Source organism: Centruroides sculpturatus, unplaced genomic scaffold (assembly GCF_000671375.1).
Source record: "Centruroides sculpturatus isolate CEXI.00-Female unplaced genomic scaffold, Cexi_2.0 scaffold43, whole genome shotgun sequence".
NCBI classification, from domain to species: domain Eukaryota; kingdom Metazoa; phylum Arthropoda; class Arachnida; order Scorpiones; family Buthidae; genus Centruroides; species Centruroides sculpturatus.
This window is the reverse complement of record NW_019384334.1, coordinates 216130-239726: the sequence shown is the minus strand read 5'-3', so window position 1 is coordinate 239726 and position 23597 is coordinate 216130. Positions and strand designations below refer to the sequence as shown.

Here is a 23597-nt window from a genome sequence, read left to right as displayed (position 1 = left end):
TTAGTGTATAAAATTTCACATTATTTTTAATGTAAAAAATATTTGTATAATTTGATACTAGAAATTATAAAACTAATCATTCATATGTTGTATGTAATCATATAAAAAAATAAAATTTGCTACAAAATGACATTATTAATTATTACTATACATTTAAGTATGTCAAAGTACATAAAATGACAAAGCATTTATTACTAAAGGCCATTTGCAAGAATTTAATTTCAAGGTTAAATGTCTTTAATCTACAGAATTACCTTTGATGTATTGCATGAGTGTAAATCTTTGGCATAAACTGCAAGTTTAAATTTACTGGCTGATTTTGGATGGTTAAATTTATTCTGTAGATTAGTGATAGCCACATTAAAATCTATGGTTTATGGTTATGATAGCCATATTAAAATTTTCTATATATCAATAGGTATATTGTTCTGGATACAGTTGAGTATAAAGTGTGTGTGTGTGTTTTAAGACAAAGATCTGCACCTTATTTTTTTTCTCATTTTATTTATTTCTTGCTTTTCTCTGACAGGTAACTCTTTTCCTTAACAAAAGTATTAAAAGAACAAACATTTCCCTACATGCTTCCCATCCCAAGAATCTCTCAGGTTTTGTACACTTCCAATGGACACAAGAGCAGTATTGATCTTCTGATGCTCTATCCATTGCACATCTCGATATTGAAATACACAAGTGTGGAGTTTTATTATCTTGCCCTTTTTTAACCTCTGTGATTTTTCTCATTTTTTTATTGTTATCTAGGTTTGATCTCTTTTACCATTAATGCAATGTTTTCCAGCTGGATCTAGCATCCTGTCTCTGTTGTTGCACTTTGTGAAAACTTCTCATATTTAATGAGTGATTATTTATTATGGCATCATCATAATGCCAGGCTGCAATTTTCAATTTCCTTTAAATCCTATTTGTGTAAAACAGTATTTAGATTTAGCCTTGTGGGCTTTATAAAGATATGTTTTGAGATTTAAAGCCATTATAATCAGTACAATGATGCCTTCTGATGTCATGATTAATAAGTAAAAGTTATATTAGGTTGAACAGAAACTTTTTATGTATTTTTAATAGCTGTGATTATGTAATGTATGATTTAATTATAACAGTTGTGAAATTTAACACATTATTGTTGCTGATTTGTGATATTTTCTTTGTGCATTACTATGTTAACCTGTCCCTTCGTATTCCTGAAATATCTTGGATTGAAACATAATGACTTTGACCAGTGGATTCGAGATATAGCATTTCTGCATAGGAATGTTTTTGACACTAGATGTCACTAGTCATCATAATTTTTACCCTATTTACTCACATATAAGATGAGGTTTTTATCCATTTTTCACTGCTTTAAAACCTAGGTTGTCCTATATACATGAGCAAAGGATTCTTTTCATTTTTGTATAATTTTTGTAAACTCTGTACGGTCGACCCCCCCCTATAAGATAGAGATACGTTCCATTCTCTAGGAATCTGCTTTCTTACGAATCCTTCCAATCACAACCCGACACGTATCAAGTTTACGGACTACGGCTGTTTGAAAGATTTTCTTCCATAAAATTAATCGATTCTAGACTAATCCGACTCAACATTTCCAAAATACGTATATATTTTTTGGGAATAATCCGTATAAACTACGCTATAAACAAAAAATTGTAGGATTACTTACCGAGTGTCACCATTCGACATTGCCATTGCTCAACATTGTTTTCGTCGCGGAACAGCTCAGCAAAGAGCGGCCGATTTCTAACAACTTATTTTTCTGTGAAAACTTCGTAGAACTTCGGAGACATCATTAATATAAATAATTTTAATCGCCGTTGAATAAGAAATGTTTCTTTCACAAGAAATGTATAAAATTACAGTACTGTATTAGACTTACGGTACCTAATTTACATACTGACAGACGATAGTTAGCGTAAAAATCTCCGTAGCGTGGCGCCACGCTAGACGGCGGAAATTATATATTTAATTATAACAAAGTTACAATAAGTTAATATATAATTATATATACAGTACCTAATTTATATATAATTAATATATAATTATATGTACAGTACCTAATTTATATATAATTTATATAATACTGTCCAGACGATAGAAATCTCTCCGTAGCGTGGCGCTACGGACGGCGGGAAAGTAGTTCGGCTTCCCGATGACGTTTGAGGTGTTTATAGGGAACTTTTACTATTTATTACAGATACCGGTAGCAATTTTTTCGTAGTTTTATAGGAATCGTAACTATAGGGACCGTAATTATAGGGGGGTCGACTGTATATGCATATTTTACTAGATTTTTATCTTCTGGTGTTTAAAAACAAAAGTATTTTATCTGGGTCGTTTGAATTGTTCATGTGTATTTCCAGGAGTAAAGATGAATAGCAATAGGAAAAGCAAAGCTTTTGAATTGAATTCCAAAATTACATGGGAGCCCGATATAAGTTTTAATTCATTCCCATGTGAAAACAGATGATTATTTGGAAATTCAAAGAAACTCATAAGTGTAATCAACAAAGAGTGAATTCGACTGTTAAGAATTGGCAAAAAAGGTTCCCGATTGTTCGGCTTTACATGAACAAATGTCAATTTTACAAGATTTTTCATTGAAGTTTAAAATGTCAGTAATTTTTGCAGGACAATGTGTGCATTTACATGCATTTGATATTTTATTTATTATTAAACAAAATAAAATTAGACTTGTGTTAATAAATCTAATTTTCTTTATTTTGATCTTTAAAATCACACCTTATCCTATATGTGAAATTCGAGTATATTATGTATATTCGAGTAAATATGTATATTAAAACTATCAAAATATAATTTTTTTGTTTTTATATTTTTCAATATGTCTATTTTGTTTGTGAAAAATAAAAAAATAATTTTGGATGGTACAATAGCCATGATTATTTTTTTCTAAAACGTTGGGCGTTAACATCGACAAAAATTTAATGTGAAGCAACACGCATTGGAGAAAAATTTCAACATGGGATAGGTTAAAAGTAAATGTTAAGTATTGTTGATTTACATTTGTTTTAATATGCATGATCATATTCATATTCAAAGACAAACATGACAAATAAAAGACAATTTAGAAAAGTTATAAATATATGGATAGTTTGGAAGATAGTCATATGAAGTTTTCATAATTCGTCTGAGATTGATTTGCCTCTGTACATCATACTTTTCCTGTTAGCAGCAAAGTCTTGCTGATCATTATCTAACTTCTTTCAGGGGAAAATTTTTAATTGAAATAACGTGACTTCATTTTGCATTGGAAGTTCATATATAGTTAGTCAGGAGCCCCTGCCCTTAAGCTTTCTATATTTGGCCTTGACTTTCATGTATCTAACACCATTTTCGAGATTAAGAAAAGACAAATGAATAGATGACAGTTGGACTTTATAGTTCTACAACTTTTTCAAATTGCAGCCCAATAAATATTTTTTTTTCCCCATCTTATTTTGAAATGCTCAATGACTTTTTCTTCTTTGCCACATTTTTATCATTGGTTCTTCTTTTTCCTCTTGTTGTTTCTATTCAGCTATCTCAGTGTGTTTTTGGCCAATGAGAAGTTGGCATGATGTCAATGGTTTTTCCTGTTTATAATGACATGATAATGGTTATGAATTTACTGTAGCTTCAGTTTCTCTTAAAGTAGTATAGAGTTCCTCACTATTCAGTTTACACTTTCCTATGTTTTCTGTAAACATTGTTTTGTTGTACAGTAGAGCGTCGATTATCCGAAAGCCAATCATCCGAAACGTCAATCATCTGAAAGAATTCCAGTCGGCAAATTTAAATTTTTGCCAGTGCTGTGGCGCTGCAATCTTTGGCTATGTCTTGGGCTACTCAAATATTTTACATTTTTGATACTAAATTAACTTCTGNTACAAGTTTTATGAAATAGTAACTATTTGAATTATTTATAGGGAGAAGGTTTTGATGTAATGAAATCTGGAGATGCAAGAGTAGCATTGATTGGATTTCCATCTGTTGGAAAAGTAATATATTTATTTATATTATATAACAGTTAATTGTTATACAATCTTTAAATTAGTTTTAAATTGAAATGTTTTTTTAGAATATCAAGTTCTTTGCAGTTTTTAATCTTTACACAGGATATCCTAAAAAGATTTTGTAAACTATTAATAATTTTTTGTGAATCTTCTGGTACCATGATATTAAGAATATTCAAAATGCTTACTTCAGGGAATTAACAAATTCTCTATGAGAAACATTTTTCTTCCAATCATAGAACATCTTCAGCTTCATTTATTGTATTTTGTATTTTATGGCATAAAAGACACTCCCATTTTAGCACTGAACATTTAGGAAAAATATTTAATGTATTTAAGCCATCCTGTGCTTTTTGGCACTTGGCCTCAATATTTTTCTACTGTATTCTGGTTAAAAAAATAAAATTAAAATGCACACTTTTATTTATCAGTCAAAAGAGAAGAGTTTAAAAGAAGTTATTTACAATTAAAATTTAACACTAAAAACAAAACTATCACTTTGATTGTACACCTATAATTGTGCAATCATGAAACCATTTTATTACTGGCTGTCAACTTTTTAAAATTTTACTTTTACTTAAGGAACAATATTCCTTTAACTTTACCATTGCATTTCTAAACTTATAGTTTCAAATTAGATCAAGATTGATCATCTAGTCCTAATTTTTAGACTTAAATTTTATCTATGAACATATCTTCTCTATGTATATAAAAGTAAATGCTTTCTCATTGGTAGACTTTAATCATAAAAATTTTACAATTTTGGATTTAGCCCTTTTTAATACAAAGAAATTTATATTTGATTTTCAGTCCACTCTATTGAATATTTTAACTGATACACACAGTGAATCAGCTTCATATGAATTTACTACTTTGACCTGTATACCTGGAGTAATTCAGGTANTAAGAATATTCAAAATGCTTACTTCAGGGAATTAACAAATTCTCTATGAGAAACATTTTTCTTCCAATCATAGAACATCTTCAGCTTCATTTATTGTATTTTGTATTTTATGGCATAAAAGACACTCCCATTTTAGCACTGAACATTTAGGAAAAATATTTAATGTATTTAAGCCATCCTGTGCTTTTTGGCACTTGGCCTCAATATTTTTCTACTGTATTCTGGTTAAAAAAATAAAATTAAAATGCACACTTTTATTTATCAGTCAAAAGAGAAGAGTTTAAAAGAAGTTATTTACAATTAAAATTTAACACTAAAAACAAAACTATCACTTTGATTGTACACCTATAATTGTGCAATCATGAAACCATTTTATTACTGGCTGTCAACTTTTTAAAATTTTACTTTTACTTAAGGAACAATATTCCTTTAATTTTACCATTGCATTTCTAAACTTATAGTTTCAAATTAGATCAAGATTGATCATCTAGTCCTAATTTTTAGACTTAAATTTTATCTATGAACATATCTTCTCTATGTATATAAAAGTAAATGCTTTCTCATTGGTAGACTTTAATCATAAAAATTTTACAATTTTGGATTTAGCCCTTTTTAATACAAAGAAATTTATATTTGATTTTCAGTCCACTCTATTGAATATTTTAACTGATACACACAGTGAATCAGCTTCATATGAATTTACTACTTTGACCTGTATACCTGGAGTAATTCAGGTAATATAATTAATTTTATTTGCTTTTAGAATTTAAATTATTTATTATACATTTTATATTGTTATTGAAAATATAAAAAGTTTAACAGTTTATAAAAATTTCTATTTTCATTTGAAAATTATTGAATTTTTCACATAAAACCATAAATATTTGTTACAGTATGAAGGGGCAAATATTCAACTTCTTGATTTGCCAGGAATTATTGAAGGTGCTTCACAAGGTAATTTTTAAAGATTTTTATTATTATTTACATTATTTAAGTTTGCTCCATTTTTTATAAGTTATGTAAAAGAATAGAATATAAAATATTTAGCATTCTTGTTTCATTTTTATAAAGAATTGTAATTTGAAAATCTTTTGCTTTGTCAAAAAGTTTTCTATTATAATTAATATGACAAAATTTTAACCTTTCAGCAGTGGGATAATCAGGTATGGTGCTATCCCTATGTAGTGGAGAATAAATGTGGGAAATTTTTAAAGTATTTTTCCATGTGTTTTTTCTCATTACCGTTTCAGAAAAAGATTTTGTAAACAGTTATGTCTAGTAAAGAAAAGACTTTTTTTATTGTTACATAATTCATTTTTTATGTGAATTTTTTTGCGGTAGTTCTGGCTAGTTTTTGGCGATACCCCCCAAAAGAATTTAACAGATATATGTGAATTTAACAGATCCCGTGATCAACAGTGGTTAATTGTTCATTAACCACTGTTGAGTGGTTAATGAACAATTAGAATTAATCACATATCTTCTAATGATTTAAATTAAAGTGATTGAGTAGTGTCTGATGGTCCTTTATAAATACATTTTTCATCCTAAGTCTATTCTCTTATTTAAAATGACTTGTTTTATTCAATCTTAGGAGGACAAGTTGGTCATTCTGTAAAGAATATCTGTCTTCTAGACTAGATTGTTTTTCTTACTACTATGATTCTGTGCTGAGTTTGCTGTTGGCATTGTATAACAGCACATCTTCCAGTTTTATGTTATATATGGTCTGACATAAGTGAAATTTAATTTTGATTTACTAATAAAGATTAAGATAAAAAAATGGGTTTATCAGTGTTTAGAAAAAAATGCTTGTTTCAATTTTTATCCCTTCTTTGGCTCAAATCTTTCCATTATAATATAATATATTGATTTTCTTAAAACATTGATCAAAATAGTTTGTACCCATGGTTTTAGACATTGAAGACAAAAAACAAATTAAACAGAATTGAAATTTTAAAAAATTTAACCATACTAGGAGGTTAGCAGAAAATATTGTAAGGTTTGTTTATATTAAAATATTTAATGTGTTTAAGAAGTAAATATTTATTATTCTAACCAAAATAGCAAATCAACATTTTACTTTGACTTATATAATTTTTATATATTTATAACTTAGAAATAATTTTCTAGATTCCATGACAGAGAATAAGGAACAACTACTGCATAAATCTATTGCATACTATAAATTCATCTCAATAACAAACATAATTAATAATTCGTAAATAATTACAAAAATATAGATGATTTTATAGATTATAGAAATTATTTTAAATTGAAACATCATATTTGTTTTTGAATGTTTTCAAATGATATAAATTTAAATTTATTTAGGAAAGGGAAGAGGAAGACAAGTTATTGCTGTAGCTAGAACTGCTGATTTGGTATTAATGATGCTAGATGCTACTAAAGGAGAAATACAAAGGTTTTGTTATTATTTTGAATTTATAATTAAAATTTAAATGTTAAAATTGTTATTAAGAGCTTTGTTTATTAAAAAATTATAATTTAAACAAAGAATAAAACATACCTTTAAAAATCCAGCAAATAAATATTAATAAAATATTTATTTTATTAATATTTATTTATGTGTTTTATTCTTAGTTTGTTATCCAGTAGTTACATTATATTTAAGTAAATTTAAACAAAAAAATTTAGCATTTAGCTTGAAACTTCTGGAGAAGTATTTAACTATTAATATAGTTTTTATTTAGCAAAAGTTTTTATGTTATGTAATTAAATATTGTACATTAAATACAATATTTACATTACATAAATGTTATTTGTAGAAATATGATTTAAGTGTAAAGTATAACCTTTGTGTGACAAAACGAAATCTTTTCCTCCTATTGAGAACTTCATTGTCTAATTACAAGGGCTGTTTCTTTTTCAACCTCTAATGGTCTATAAAACAAAGACAAGTGTAAATAACAAAATGAATTATACCGAAAGTTAGGTACAAACATGGTTACTTTTTGACATAATCACCGTAAAGATTGAAGCATTTGTCTATCTGTGGACGAGCTTTGAAATCTTCTCTTCATAGAATGTTGCCACCAGTGACTTGAGATGGCCTTAATGACATTGTTTTGAAGATCATCATTAGTCTCAAACCTCTGCCCTCCTAGCCACATTTTCAGTTCAGATGAAAGTCTTCATACATTAAAAGTTCCAAGCTGGATGGACGTCTCCATCACCTTTAAACACCCAGCATATAGCCCTGATTTAGCGTCGAGTGATTTTTATCTCTTCTTACCTGAACTGAAAATGTCACTAGGAGGACAAGGTTTGAGACTAATGATGATCTTCAAAACTATGTTAGGGCCCATCTCAAGTCATTGGCAGCAACATTCTATGAAGAGGAGATTTCAAAGCTCGTCCACAGATAGACAAATGCCTCAATCTTCACAGTGATTATGTTGAAAAGTAACCATGTTTGTACCTAACTTTTGGTAATAAATTAATTTTGTTATTTACATTTGTCTTTATTTTATGGACCATCAGACGTTGAAAAAGAAACAGCTCTCATACAAGTGATAACAATACCGTAGAAGTTAAATACTACTCATCCAGTATAAAAGGTGAAATTGTTGGCATTTTAAAGAAAAAGTCTGAAAAAAATGAATGAAGTATTCATTGTAATTTGCATTTAAAATTTCTACAATTAGCATTTGTATAATGTAAGTATTGCTAATAAAATATTTTTTAACTAATTGAGAACTAATTTGATTTAAGTTTTTGTAATTTAAAAATGAAATCATGTACAATATTCAGATGCTAATGCATCAACAGTTGTGTAGAAGGCACTATTTTGCTTATATCTTATGAACTAATAATCTCACCATTATGAAACAATGAAGAAAAATAAAGCATTTAGTAGTATTTTTTATTGTTAAAATATATAAAAATGAATTAATCCTAATTGTAAAACATTGAATCTTTTGCCAAAAAATTTAAATTTTGAAGTTATAAAAAATAATATAAATTTTTGTGTTAATATTCAAATAGTAGAGAAAAATATAAAAAGATATTTAAATATATTACTTACAGCATTATTTAGTTATGTTTTGAAGAATATCAAAAATTATAATAAATTATATAAAGAAAAATATCCAAAAATCATAAATGTCAAATGCCAAAGTGTGTGTCAATATTCTTTTGAAGAGAGTTGTTTAAAAGAATACCATGTGAGTTTTCTCGTTTCTGGAATTTTCTGATGGTCGGGTTTCTTGTATAGTTACAATGTCATATTTTCAGTAAAAATGTGCATTAAAACTTTTATTTGCTGAAATCTTTATGAAATTGATTATTGAAGATATTCTAAAATAAAGAAAAATAGCTTGTTACATTAAACTAATGTTTCTTGATAATTTTATTTTTTATTAATTTTTTCAAATAAAATATTGTTTAATTACAGGCTTCTTTTAGAAAAGGAATTGGAAAGTGTTGGTATTAGATTAAATAAGCAGAAACCAAATATTTATTTTAAGGTATTTAAATATATTTATATTAAATTTTTATCTTCTTATTTAAAGAGTTGATTTATACATTTTCTTGTTATAAGTATTTATATATATAATTTAAATTTCTAATAATAACATAGTGGTATCTTGTACTTTGAATATTTCAAGGAGTGTATTTTGAATATTTATGTTAAACAACATAATGTTTAATATAAATATGTTTAACATAACATTATATTTTTGAATAACCTTAATATTTAAAATATTTTAAAATAATAATCATAAACTTTTAATAACCATTAGATAAATTAACCTGTGTAATAAAATTGTAATACCAATAAAATTTGTATAAACTGGAATTGTATACTAGCTGGATGGTTGAGTGGTTAAGATAGCAGGAATTATTGTTCTGGGAACTCAGGATCAAATCTGGACAGGTGAAAAAACTCCAGGAAGTTTTCAAGGGGATGGTCTACTCCAGTATGTTAGACCTCATCCCTCATCACCTGCTGCCCAATTGTGGACCTGGCTAAATTCATAATTGGCATGCTAAAATGGCCCTCTTAGTGCCCACAGGGTAGAAAGAATTTAAAAAAAAAACTGGATTTGCATGGTAGTAAATTTTTTCTGTTCTGCCATGTATAAGTATATATATATATAACATATTTAAAATTTTTGTAAATTTTGTATATATTTTCTGTATTTTACTTTATTAATCTCGTTCCTTTTGGAATGAGGTTAACAGCACCAATAAAATAAAGGGAGTTCGAGTGAGGACCCGAAAGTGAACGGACGTGTTATTTTATGGTCTCCAATTTTCTTTGTCTTGTTCAACCTACACTCGACCTTACGACTACGACTGCAAAATAATACGACATATATATACATATATATTTTTATTTTTGATTTGATTTTATGATTGATTGATTGATATTCAATTTTACAGTAAAATCACTTTTATTACATAAGTAACAAATATTTTATTACTAAATTTAATCCAAATTCAATGATTTCAACTAAAGATGGGAGTATCCAAATGCAAGAATTAAGAACTACTTGAATCTAAAAAGTTCTCAAATGTATTTCCAATAACATGTGATACATATTTGATTACTAAGAGTTCTTGAATTTGATTTTTATGAGATACAATAGTGAACAAGGCAATTTGAGAACCAAGAACTGGTGTCTTGTTGTCAAATTCTAACTGCATTACAGTAATAGAGACAAAGTCATTGTGTGATCTGATTTCTGGAGGAATTTAGTTAATTGTTAACTTTAATATGATTATCAATAATTTTAATCAACTTGTTCTTGAATACTTGATACTAGTTATTTACTAACTGCTCTATCCAAACAAAGCAATTAATTCCTTATTCTCATTGTTTTCAATAAATTACATTTGTTTGCTTGTTCTTGAAAACTCATTTGAATATTGGACGTTCTCAATTGTTAAAAGTATTTTATTATACCTTTGATTAATTCTAACAAAGACCTTATACCTGAAAGTCTCTTGTTAAGTGATCTTCATTTCTCTGAAAAGATTCAAATTTATGCTCGGATTGCAGTTTGTCATGCTCTCTGATGGCCATTATACCTGGATGTAATTTTATTTTTGTCCACAAAAAGTATAATTGTAATTTTCTGTTTCATTCATGTTAAATTATGTTCTTTCCATTTTCATGTTAAATGGCTTACAGTAAAATTTAACATAGAAAATTGCTTTGTTTTGAAGGGATTTTTCCCCCCTCTGTTTAAGCATGTTTCCATTTTATTCAAGTTCCATTATAGACAAATTTTACTGTACTAGTATTATTAATTTGCAATTAATAGAATGTTTGTTGAATATTCTGTGAATATTTTAGTTTAAAATAAAATTATATTGTGTTGTAGGAAAAGAAAACTGGTGGAATTTCATTTAATGCAACCTGTGCTTTAACACATTGTGATGAAAAATTAGTACAAATGGTTCTTCATGAATATAGTATCCTTTATATATCTTTTTAAAAAATTAGTTATTGGAACTGAAGTTAATAATTTTTAGTTATTTGTAAAAATTTAATGTTTAAAATAATATATAACTACAATGTAAATATATGTTAATGCATTTATGAATTGAATGAATCTTTCTTGTGGCTTTGTGATATAGTCTGTTACAATCAGAATTATATCCCATTTCCCAAAAACCAAAGGAACAAGACTGGCTTCTATTGGTTACTGTTGATCTACTTGGTTTGGTAAAATTATAGCACTACCAATAAATCAGTTTATTTTTATAAAAATTAAGTAAAAATATGACAAAGTATGTTTTTTTATATCATACTGATGGTATAGCTTCAGTTTTGTATACTGAAAGCTGTATAAAATGATCTGAGGACTGTATACCGACTCAGCTGTACAAAATGTCTATTTCAATTTTTTTAAGTTCTGTTTTGTGCAATTAGAAGTTAAAAATTCTTTAGGTTAAATTAATTGAGTAAATAAAATGAGTATTTAAGGCTTATTTGTGTAGTATAACTGGATATATCTACATGCATAATATATTGATATTACACTTTATTATCTAGCCATTGCAAAATTTTATCCAACTACATTTTTATTGTAGTTGTGGGTGCTTTGTCTACTTATATGCTAAATTATATGTATGTAGCTAAATTGAAATTTAAAAGTTTAATGGGCAATTATTTATTGTGACATAGTTGCCAGACTGCAATTTTTAATCATATTTTTAATTTATTTGATTTAAAATATATGCTCTCCATCTCAAATTATTAGTGGCTTGTCCCTGTACATTATACTTTTTCTTTAACAATAGAGTCATGCCACTCATCTATCTAACACCTTTCAGCAGGAAATTTTTGAATTGAAATAACATGTCTTCCAGTTAGCATTGGAAGTTCATATGTAGTTAACTGGGACCTCCTGCCCCTAAAGTTTCCATATCTGGTCTTGTCTTTCATCTATCTAACTCTGTTCTCAAGCTTAAGGAAAGACAGATGGATGGACTGATGACAATGGGAATTTATAAGTCTACAATTTTTTAAAATGCAGCCCAATTAAGGTTAATATAATCATAAATGTAATGATAATCAAGAGTGAACAGTTAATAACTTTAATTAGTACAGTTTTAAAATATTAACAAAATTAGTAAAATAAAGAAAATCTAAAAGTAAATAAAACTTATTTACATTTTTTTAAAATATAATTGAACTCTGTTTTTTAAGGTAACAGAAAAATGTGTGAGTGAAACTATAATTGTCACAAAAGTATAGCAAAGCACAAATTAACACTCTACAACTGAATTTGTATGTGTAATTTGTAATGAAGTTTCAGTTTGTTTTATGTATAATACATTTGAACAATATACAAAAGTAAAAGTAAAACAATATGAAATTAAGGCAAGTACATTTAAAAAAGTGATGAAATTTTGTTTGTTTCTGCTTTCTTTTTCTTTTATGCACTTGTCACATACTGGTAGGAAATATGAAAACAGTTATCTCCAGGTGAAAGAATGAAGAGTCATTCTAAAGTAGGGGTCCCCAAAGTTTTTATCCTGTCGACCCCTTTATAGAATATTTGCCTTCTTATCAACCCCCAGATTAAGTATTTAACAAAAGCATTAAATCATTTTTGCATTTCTGATGTTAAGCAATAAGGAGACCTGCATAATAACCCATCAAAAGAATTTATAGTTCTCATATCTTATAAAATCCACCCAATAACATTAACAGAAAAAGGAGATATTTTCACTGATTTATAATTTTAAAAAATAATAGCAAAATTATGGATAGATGGAAATTTGCTTATAGTTCTTAAATCGTATGTGTCATAATAAGTAAAATACGCAATTATTTTTGAAAACATAAGTTATATTGGATGAAAAAACCTTACTGTCATTTTGCAACTATTACTGAATACCTTAAAAATATATTAACTTACCTTTTTATTAAAATAGTTGATATTAGTGGAATGGATGTGTCTGAAGAGAAGCAGCAAGATATTGATATTCAGTTGAAAATTGGTAAGTTTTAGTCGCAAATCCTAACGGTTTCCGAGTTTAATCTGTTCCTCTGTTTTGTCAAAGTTGCGTTTGTGTGGCTAAAACCAGCTTCAACCATGTATGAAGTTGGGAATGCAAGTAAGAAAGGTTCGGCTTCTGCTCTGAGCTTGGGATATTTAGTGGGAATATTACTATTGCTTCAAAATTCACTGAGGTTTTTATTTTTAAACAACGCTTTAGCTTTGAGATCTACACATATTTCAATCAGTTCATCTTCTAAGCCAAGTTCACTACCTTCATTATCTATTTTTACATCAAATGGATTAGCAAACCATTCAGGAACATTCATATTCTCCAAGTCTTCGAAACGTGCTTTAAAATTTTCTCTTAATTTATCAAGATGTTTAATATATATCTCCAAATCACGGTCGGAAATATTTTCATTTTCTTTTAGTACTCGCAAGTTTGAAAAATATTTAAAATTGGATTGTACCAGTGAAAATTTAAATAGCTCTATTTTTTTCTTGAAAAGCCATTATGATTATTCAAGCTTGAACAATTTAAACGGTTTTTCCTTGCAAACGCTTCTGTACTATATTAATGATTTTCAATATATTACGATATTTTCTCTGTAAAGGACAAAATATCTACATTTAGATATAAAATACTTAAAGTGACAACTCTACTAGAGTGTAACAGTGCAACGTATGTCTGTGTATAATGAACTACCAGTGTTCATAACATGTTTGCAACACTAGTGCAGTTGCCAGATGCGTGAAAACAGAGTAACACATGCTTAAAGCGGCGTAGGCTAAGGCAAAACTCAAGTTATAACTAGGGTAGTCAGTAATGTTGATCATATCCGTCTTTTGAATTTTTATTAGAATATTCTATTTTTTTCCTAGACAGTTTAATTGATCCTCTTTGGTATTAATCGACCCCCTTTCGACCCTCGTGTATTAATTGACCCCTGGAGAACTCTTATCAACCACTTTGGGGACCCCCTATTCTAAAGGTTAGCTCACACTGACAGCAAATATGATAATAAAAAATAGAGAAACTAGAAAGTGATTTTTATTTGCTTTGCAAAATTGGTTCGTACTACAAAACATGGAAGGTTAAAATTTTTATCATGTTGGACTGGCAGAGCAATTTTCTGAATAGGAAAATTTGTCAAACACTATACACATGTTACACTCTGATTTTTTATTTGCTAGCAGTTTTCTGTCAGTGTGGACTACCCTGAAGTGAATACATAATTTGATTTTTCACTTTTTAATTAATTAAATTTTTCCATTTCAGAGTGAGTAACATATAAGTGAGAAAAAGTGCAGTAGAACACCAAAAAACAAGATGTATATATATATATATATATGAAATCTTATAAATGAAAAACATAAAACTAAAGTTTTTATAATGGAGAAACTACTGTGCAGAAAATGGTTGCGAAAAATGTACAACTGAGAAATGTATAATAGGGTTCAATTGTATTTTCCATTGCAAAATGTTTTATTAACTATATTCATTTAAATTTAAGCTCTAATGTTATAGTATTCTCTATTTTAAGGATTTAAACAATGAAATTAAACATTGAAAATATTTTTACTCTCTTAAAATAAAGTTTTATTTTTAAAAGATCTGTTTCTGTAATTAACATTTTAAAACATTACATACAAATATAATGATTTAAAATTCCCTACTAGTGTTGAAATATTTTAAAATTAGAGAATTCAAGGAAAAAAATTTTTTAACCTTTCAACAGTGGGTTAGTCAGGTATGGTGCTATCCCTATGTAGTGGAGAATAAATGTGGGAAATTTTTTAAGTATTTTCCCACGTGTTTTTTCTCATTACCGTTTCAGAAAAAGATTTTGTAAATAGTTATGTCTAGTAAAGAAAAGTCTTTTTTTATTGTTACATAATTCCTTTTTTATGTGAATTTTTTACGGTAGTTTTTGGCAATATCCATGAAAGAATTTTGCAGATATAGCCATCGTTTACCAGTGCCACATGATCGCTTTTGATGGATATATCCGTCAGTCACTACTGAGTGGTTAATCAAACTGCTGAAGAAAATTGTCAAAATTATGACAAATTATTTGATAGAAAGTAAGATTTTTGCCTTCTAAAAATTATTTTAGCTATTAACTAAGTTACTCTGATAAAGAGATTAATATTATAGTCTGTAGCAGTGATTTTCAACCACTGTGCCATGGCACTTTAGTTTGCTGCAAGATTTTTGAAGTGTGCTGCCACTGCAAATACCCATACATAAGTGACATCAGACAAGTAGTTCAATTAGTTCTACCTTCCTAGGATGCGTTTGGAAATTGTAACCAGTGTTACCGGTAACTGCCGGTAGTTACCAAGTCATTTAAAAAACGTGACCTAAGTAACCAACTGCATTTAAAAATCACTGTTATGATGTCACCGGTTGTCCTGTGGTACTTACCGAAGTAACTGTGTGAACTTTTTAAATCATTAAAAGTGTACCATGACGAAAAAAAGGTTGAGAATTACTGGTCTATAGATATAAATGTTCTTACATAATGTATGAAATTATATTTTTAATTCAAGATTACAGAATTTAGTTGTTATCCTTTTTAATATATGCATAAAGTCATTCTTTTATTATTTATATTTTACTTAATTATGATTTAGAGATTTTTAATGCAGAAGTACTATTTCGAGAAGATTGCACAACTGATGAACTTATAGACGTGATTTCAAGAAATAGAATCTACTTGTCTTGCTTATATGTATATAATAAAATTGATCAAGTATCAATTGAAGAAGTAGATCGATTGGCTCGTCAACCTCACAGTGTTGTTGTTAGGTAGATGTACTAATTGTAATATCATACTACATTCACTGGCCAATGAATTAGAAACCCCCATGCACATTAAGTAAGTGTAATTTTGCAGCTTATATGCAAAACGCTTGAGTCATGTGCGTTACCATGTGTTTACAAGCTCCTATTTAAGAATGCTGTTGGTCAGTGTGATCATTAAGTTTATGAAAATGGGAAAAGCAAAGGACTTAACAAAGTTTCAAAAAGGACTGATTGTGGGTGCCTGTCTCACTGGAGCCACAATATCAAGAATTGTAGAGCTGACTGGTTTTTCCAAAGGTGAGATATCCTGAGTGTTCAATCAGTGAAAAAAATAACCCAAAGTCGGTGTCTAAAAGAGGTAACTGTGGCTCCAAAACAGTTCATCAGGAATGCGATTGACATCATCTGAAAAGGCTAGTGTGGAAAAAAGGACTTCCTCTGTGCAGCAATTGATGAAAGTATTTAATGAATCCAGTCCCTGACCCACATCTACCCAAACTATGCACAGGGAATTGAAAAAATCAGTATGAACAGTTGCAGGCCTATATGAAAACCACTGATTTCTGCGAAGAACCAGAAAGTTCATCTATAGCAATGGTTCCCAATTAGTGGTATGCGTACCCTCAGGGATATGCGAAATTGCATAAAGGCACAACACGCGGCAATCTAAAATCGGGCAATTTAAAATTTAAATGCATGAGATGAAGCAATTAAAAAAATAATGGGTGGACCATCAAAAATTTTACAATTTACAACATGATGCTGAATGCACAAATTTGTTTATTTATAAGTAAAAATATTCTTGAAATTTCATAAAAAAAAATGCATTTTGTGACAATACCTAAATAAAATTCTTACACAAGAAACAAAAATTGTACAATTAACATTATCATCATGTCAGCAAAGCAGCAATAAAATATTTACTACCATTTTGCACAACATACTTCTACGAGAGCAGATTTTCGACCATGACAAACATGAAAACTGAACATCGTTACCGACTTCAACTCGAAGATGACTCGAGACTGAAGCTGACCAAATAGCAATCAGAATTTACAAAGTTGTGCAAAGAAAATCATGCACATTTGTGATATTAAAATTAATTAAATAACCTTATGTTATTTTCATTATTATTAGAATTGTATTTTAAAGGTAATAAAAGTAAAAAAAAAAAACTTGTTCTATTTATCACTAGCTGTTTTCCCACAGCTTCACCCGCATTATATCAAATTTTCTCGTGGGAGTAAGATATTTTCTCGCAGTAAAATGTAGCCTATCCAACATGTAAGCTATCTTTGTGCCAAATTTTATTAAAACCCATTCAGCGGTTTAGACGTGAAAAGATAACAGACAGACAGAATTACCTTCGAATTTATAATATTAGTATGGATTAATATGAATTTCTGCTATAAGGGGTATGCAAGTTTGAGCTCTTTCTTGAAGTGGTACGCAGGAAAAACTAATTGGGAACCACTGATCTAGAGTGGTGCCAAGAGTGCCATGATTGGACATCTGAGGACTGGAAAAAAGTAATATGGTCAGACAAATCATGGTACACCTTATTCTGTACTAATGGTAGACAGAGAGTTTGGAGGGAGTCCCATGAAGCAATGGATCTTGCTTGCCTCGTTAACATGATTCAAGGTTCTGATGGGGATGTTATGGTATGGGGCATGTTCTGTTGGAATGTAACTGATCTGCTGATATTCCTGGAAGGTCTGGTGACTTCCACCGAGTACCTGAACGTTGTTACCAATCAAGTTCATTCTGAAATGTTGCATTTTTTTCCTGCATGTGATGGTTCTTTCTTTGATGACAACACTACTGTCCATTGTGCAAGAACTGTTCAACAGTGGTTCAGTGAGCATGAAGACGACTTTTGCCACCCACCCTGGTCACCAGAGCCCAGATCTTAACCCCATTGAGAACATATAGGACATGTTAGAATGACAGATCTGCCAGCAAAATCTGCTTTCGTCAAATCTATGCAAATTAAAGGAAAGTCAAGTGAATGCCTGGTGTGCATTGAACTTAGAAGCACTTCAGCATCTTGTAGAATCCATGCCAAAGCAAGTAAATGATGTAAGATGAGCTAAAGATGGTCCAATAAAATATTAAACTGCTGTTTCTAATTAATTGGCCAGTGAGTGTATTATAAAAATTATTAATTATCATATATTTCATATTTGATTAATAATTTTTATAATAAAAATTTTTCTTTAATATTAACTCTTATAATTACTTTTAAAATTATTATTAGTTAACTATATATAAATGTGGTAAAACTAAAACACCATGCACCTAGTCAATAACAAGAAAGTATTCAGAGCTACACAAAAAGACATAGCACATGGATTATCATCAAGAATAAAGATACAACAAGAGGAGAACAGATAGTGTTCTCTGTTCTTGTTTTATTAGACAAAAACAATTTATGTTGTGCTCAGATTGGAGTCTGAAAAGAAATAAAATAAACAANTGTCGCATTAAAATTAAATAACCTTATGTTATTTTCATTATTATTAGAATTGTATTTTAAAGGTAATAAAAGTAAAAAAAAAAACTTGTTCTATTTATCACTAGCTGTTTTCCCACAGCTTCACCCGCATTATATCAAATTTTCTCGTGGGAGTAAGATATTTTCTCGCAGTAAAATGTAGCCTATCCAACATGTAAGCTATCTTTGTGCCAAATTTTATTAAAACCCATTCAGCGGTTTAGACGTGAAAAGATAACAGACAGACAGCATTACCTTCGAATTTATAATATTAGTATGGATTAATATGAATTTCTGCTATAAGGGGTATGCAAGTTTGAGCTCTTTCTTGAAGTGGTACGCAGGAAAAACTAATTGGGAACCACTGATCTAGAGTGGTGCCAAGAGTGCCATGATTGGACATCTGAGGACTGGAAAAAAGTAATATGGTCAGACAAATCATGGTACACCTTATTCTGTACTAATGGTAGACAGAGAGTTTGGAGGGAGTCCCATGAAGCAATGGATCTTGCTTGCCTCGTTAACATGATTCAAGGTTCTGATGGGGATGTTATGGTATGGGGCATGTTCTGTTGGAATGTAACTGATCTGCTGATATTCCTGGAAGGTCTGGTGACTTCCACCGAGTACCTGAACGTTGTTACCAATCAAGTTCATTCTGAAATGTTGCATTTTTTTCCTGCATGTGATGGTTCTTTCTTTGATGACAACACTACTGTCCATTGTGCAAGAACTGTTCAACAGTGGTTCAGTGAGCATGAAGACGACTTTTGCCACCCACCCTGGTCACCAGAGCCCAGATCTTAACCCCATTGAGAACATATAGGACATGTTAGAATGACAGATCTGCCAGCAAAATCTGCTTTCGTCAAATCTATGCAAATTAAAGGAAAGTCAAGTGAATGCCTGGTGTGCATTGAACTTAGAAGCACTTCAGCATCTTGTAGAATCCATGCCAAAGCAAGTAAATGATGTAAGATGAGCTAAAGATGGTCCAATAAAATATTAAACTGCTGTTTCTAATTAATTGGCCAGTGAGTGTATTATAAAAATTATTAATTATCATATATTTCATATTTGATTAATAATTTTTATAATAAAAATTTTTCTTTAATATTAACTCTTATAATTACTTTTAAAATTATTATTAGTTAACTATATATAAATGTGGTAAAACTAAAACACCATGCACCTAGTCAATAACAAGAAAGTATTCAGAGCTACACAAAAAGACATAGCACATGGATTATCATCAAGAATAAAGATACAACAAGAGGAGAACAGATAGTGTTCTCTGTTCTTGTTTTATTAGACAAAAACAATTTATGTTGTGCTCAGATTGGAGTCTGAAAAGAAATAAAATAAACAACTAAGTCATTGCTACTCAAGAATAAATAGTTTTTGAGAAATTTCTCTAAAGTAAATGAGGATTGTTTATTATAAAACTATCAGTTTTTTTTATAATTAATAAAAGATAATGTCTATAAAGATACATTTCATCAAGTAAAAATACAATATCTACCTTCATTGCTTTAATATCAACCACTATTAGAAAAATGTTTGACAACAAATATAAATGAGTATATCAACAATTAATTTGGAGAAATAATTTTCATTATTTATTTCAAATAAATCTGACATAAGTTTTTGCTTTCAGAATTTAATAAGTCACTTTTATTTTTATTATTTATATTTTATCTGTTTTTTTATGGATGATGATTGTTAGTCATGGAGAGACTGATTTTCTAGCATCTTTGCTGCTTTGCTGTATGTAGAAGATAAATAAAAAGTTTGATTACTTTAGAACAGAATCACATTCATAATTTGCTTCACTTTCATCTTCAAGGAATGTAAAGTTTCTGGAAGTGTTCTAGGATAAACTAGTGAAATTTTGACTTGATGTAGTTTTTCAGTTTTTAAATGGAATCAGTTTTCTAGTCAGTCTCATAAATTTTCTGCTTTGGTTGCTGTTAACTCTCTATCAGTCTCAGTTTAGTTCAGTTTGGAACATTCTTTTCATGTGAACTGTATACCATACAATGTTGGAATTTACTGTTCAGAATTATTATATAAATTTTGTTTTTAATAATAATATAATAAATTTTATAATACTAATGTTTAAAGTTGATCTCTCTAATATTGATATTTATGTGAAATTAATTAGTATATATCACATTTTTATGTAATCAAAAATTTTAATAGGCCTGATTATATTACAGTTGTAATATGAAATTAAATCTGGATTATTTATTGGAAATGCTCTGGGATTATTTAGCCTTGATAAGAGTGTACACAAAGAAAAGAGGAGGTTTGTTCATTAAGTATTTCATTAGAGATAAATGAAAAAATAAATTGATCATTTATATTCTATGCATTAATACTAATGTTATTAATAAGTTATTTGGACTACTGTTTTTTATAATTTTTAATAAAAAATATATTAAGTGGTAAAATAATATATTTACTAACATACCCAATATAATAAGAAATAATAAATAAAAAAATATATAAAAATTGATTTCATTAACTAATTGGAATTACTATGAATGGATATGAAATTGATGGATATATATTATTAATTATTTCAGTCTCAAAGTTTGCTATGTTTGAATCTTATAATATATTTCATATACTTGAGCAATAATACTGATTATGCAAGAAAAATTCTCAAACTTATAAAATAGTTTCTGAAATACTTAATTTTTTATTTTTTCTTAAATCTGTTCATTTTAAAGTATTATATATGTTGTTTGTATTTCTGAATTTACACTCATCACTAGGAATAAACTAACAAAATTCAGTATAACAATAAATTACAATCAAAATCAGAAAAACTGATTTTTCCTAAATAATATAATACCATAAAACCTGTTAGGCATTATTTCAGATAGTTTCTTCAAAAATGAATAGCTGGAAACTGTTTTTCTGCAGATGAACAAGACAGACAGGGAATCTACATTTAAGAGGCAGTTATATCATTTTGTGTGCACATATAAATTGACTAAATGTTGATTTTAAGCATTTTTAAATATAATATTAAGTATAATCATAATTTTGAAAAAGGAATAAATGAAAATGATGCAGTTTTATTTACTCTATTTATAAGTATTGAATATTTATTAAGCTATATCTCATAAAAACTATTGGAGTAAATTGACAAAAAAAAAACTTTATTTATTTTACTAATTTTACATATAATGTAAAGCCAAAATGGCTGATTATAACAAAGAAAAATAACAAAGAAAAGTGTGATAGAATGACAATAAAGTGTAACAATTGCAATAAATTATTTTTAAAAATCAATAACTTTAGCTTTACAACAATTTTTTGTATGTATTTCATCTATTAATTTCTCTAAATCGCTCATACATTTGAATTTTTCTTCATCCATGTTATTACATAATACTATATCTGATAGTGGTTAAGATATAGAATGCACTTTTTAAAATCTGGACTTGTAATGGATCACCACCACCACTCTCTTCTTTTTCTTCACCTCCAACATCTTTAAGTGATGATATTTAATCACTTGAATTAACCTGTAAAACATTGATTTTAGTTTCTGCTTTCTTTCTATCTCTCTAATAATAAAATAGCAAAATATTACAAGCAGTTGTTTGTAGTAAATTTTAAAATTCATTATGATGTGAAGATCTAATGGTTGAAAGATACTGCTGTACAGTCCATGTAGCTAAAGAGTGGACATGAGTCAGCCTGAGCTGGAAGAGTCTATGAAAGGGATGGAAAGAGACATGTGAAAGTTGACATATGCTCTGATTTTTTCATCTGTTTTGTTTCTTATGCATTCTGCATTTTTTCATTATGAATTTTAAAAATGTTTTTATACTACAGGTAACCCCCATATAACACGGCACTTTTATAGCACAGATTCACTCTGACACAGTTCGAGAAATGGGTAAAACCCTCGTACAACATGAAATGTAATAAATTTTTACATACTTGAGTACTAATAGTTCATGAAAATTATTATTTTCGTGAACTATTAGTACTTCAGTGTGTAAATTTTCTTTTCTCGTCTCCATACACATGGTCCTTCCCGAAAATTGTTTCAATTTTGCCATATCTCGATGCTTCTGCTTCTGGTGTTGCCAGATGTTTTTCCCTTATTCCATAAGTACTTAGCACCATATAAGGAAATTTATAAAGATCTTTTAACTAGAAGCAAGCAATCTAAAATTACATACACTTTTTGCATAAGGTAAAGCATGAAACTGAAAATAATGCAGAAAAACGCTCAGAGGATAATGATAACTTGCCAAAAATAAAACACTCTCAGTTAATAGTGCTTTTAGTGATGACAAAGAAAACATTGTTTAATTTATATTAATATGTATCACTTAAGAAAATTTTAATAAAGATATTGAACTTAATTATGAAAATATAGTAGCATGTTTTTTAATTTTTGGAACCTAACCCTCCTTTTCGTACTAGTTCTTTGATTCGCAAAACACGGATTCGCTTAACATGGCAATTTTTTGGAACATAACTACCGTGTTATATGGGGGTTACCTGTATTTTTATCATAATTTTATAGTTACTTTTCTTATATAAATGTCATTACAGTAGAGCATCGATTATCCGACTCAATTGGGGACTGGGGTTGGTCGGATAACTGAAAAAACGGATAACTGAAAAGTATGAAAAAATACATTATTAGTATAGTATATTATTATACTGTATTAGTATATCCCATGTAATTAGTATATTAGTATATTGCTATAAACCTACTTCACATTGAATTTTCATCAATGTTAAGCCTAACAAATTTAAATAATAATCATTGCTATTGTATCATTAAAAATTATTTTTAAATTATTTTATTGCTCACAAAACAAACAACCACTCTCTTGTTTTATTAGAC

General features: G+C 28.6%; 1 protein-coding gene across 1 annotated transcript in view; it reads left to right on the top strand.

Moving 5' to 3' along the window:
- The window catches only part of LOC111631411 (developmentally-regulated GTP-binding protein 2-like), a 45988-nt gene that overhangs the window by 4431 nt on the left and 17960 nt on the right, over window positions 1–23597 (top strand). The window contains exons 3-10 of the mRNA XM_023375650.1: window positions 3936–4007; window positions 4833–4922; window positions 5820–5880; window positions 7261–7351; window positions 9344–9416; window positions 11280–11370; window positions 16047–16221; window positions 20935–21023. Of these exons, the coding sequence (XP_023231418.1) occupies window positions 3936–4007; window positions 4833–4922; window positions 5820–5880; window positions 7261–7351; window positions 9344–9416; window positions 11280–11370; window positions 16047–16221; window positions 20935–21023 (742 nt within the window). The remainder of the gene's footprint in view (window positions 1–3935; window positions 4008–4832; window positions 4923–5819; window positions 5881–7260; window positions 7352–9343; window positions 9417–11279; window positions 11371–16046; window positions 16222–20934; window positions 21024–23597) is intronic.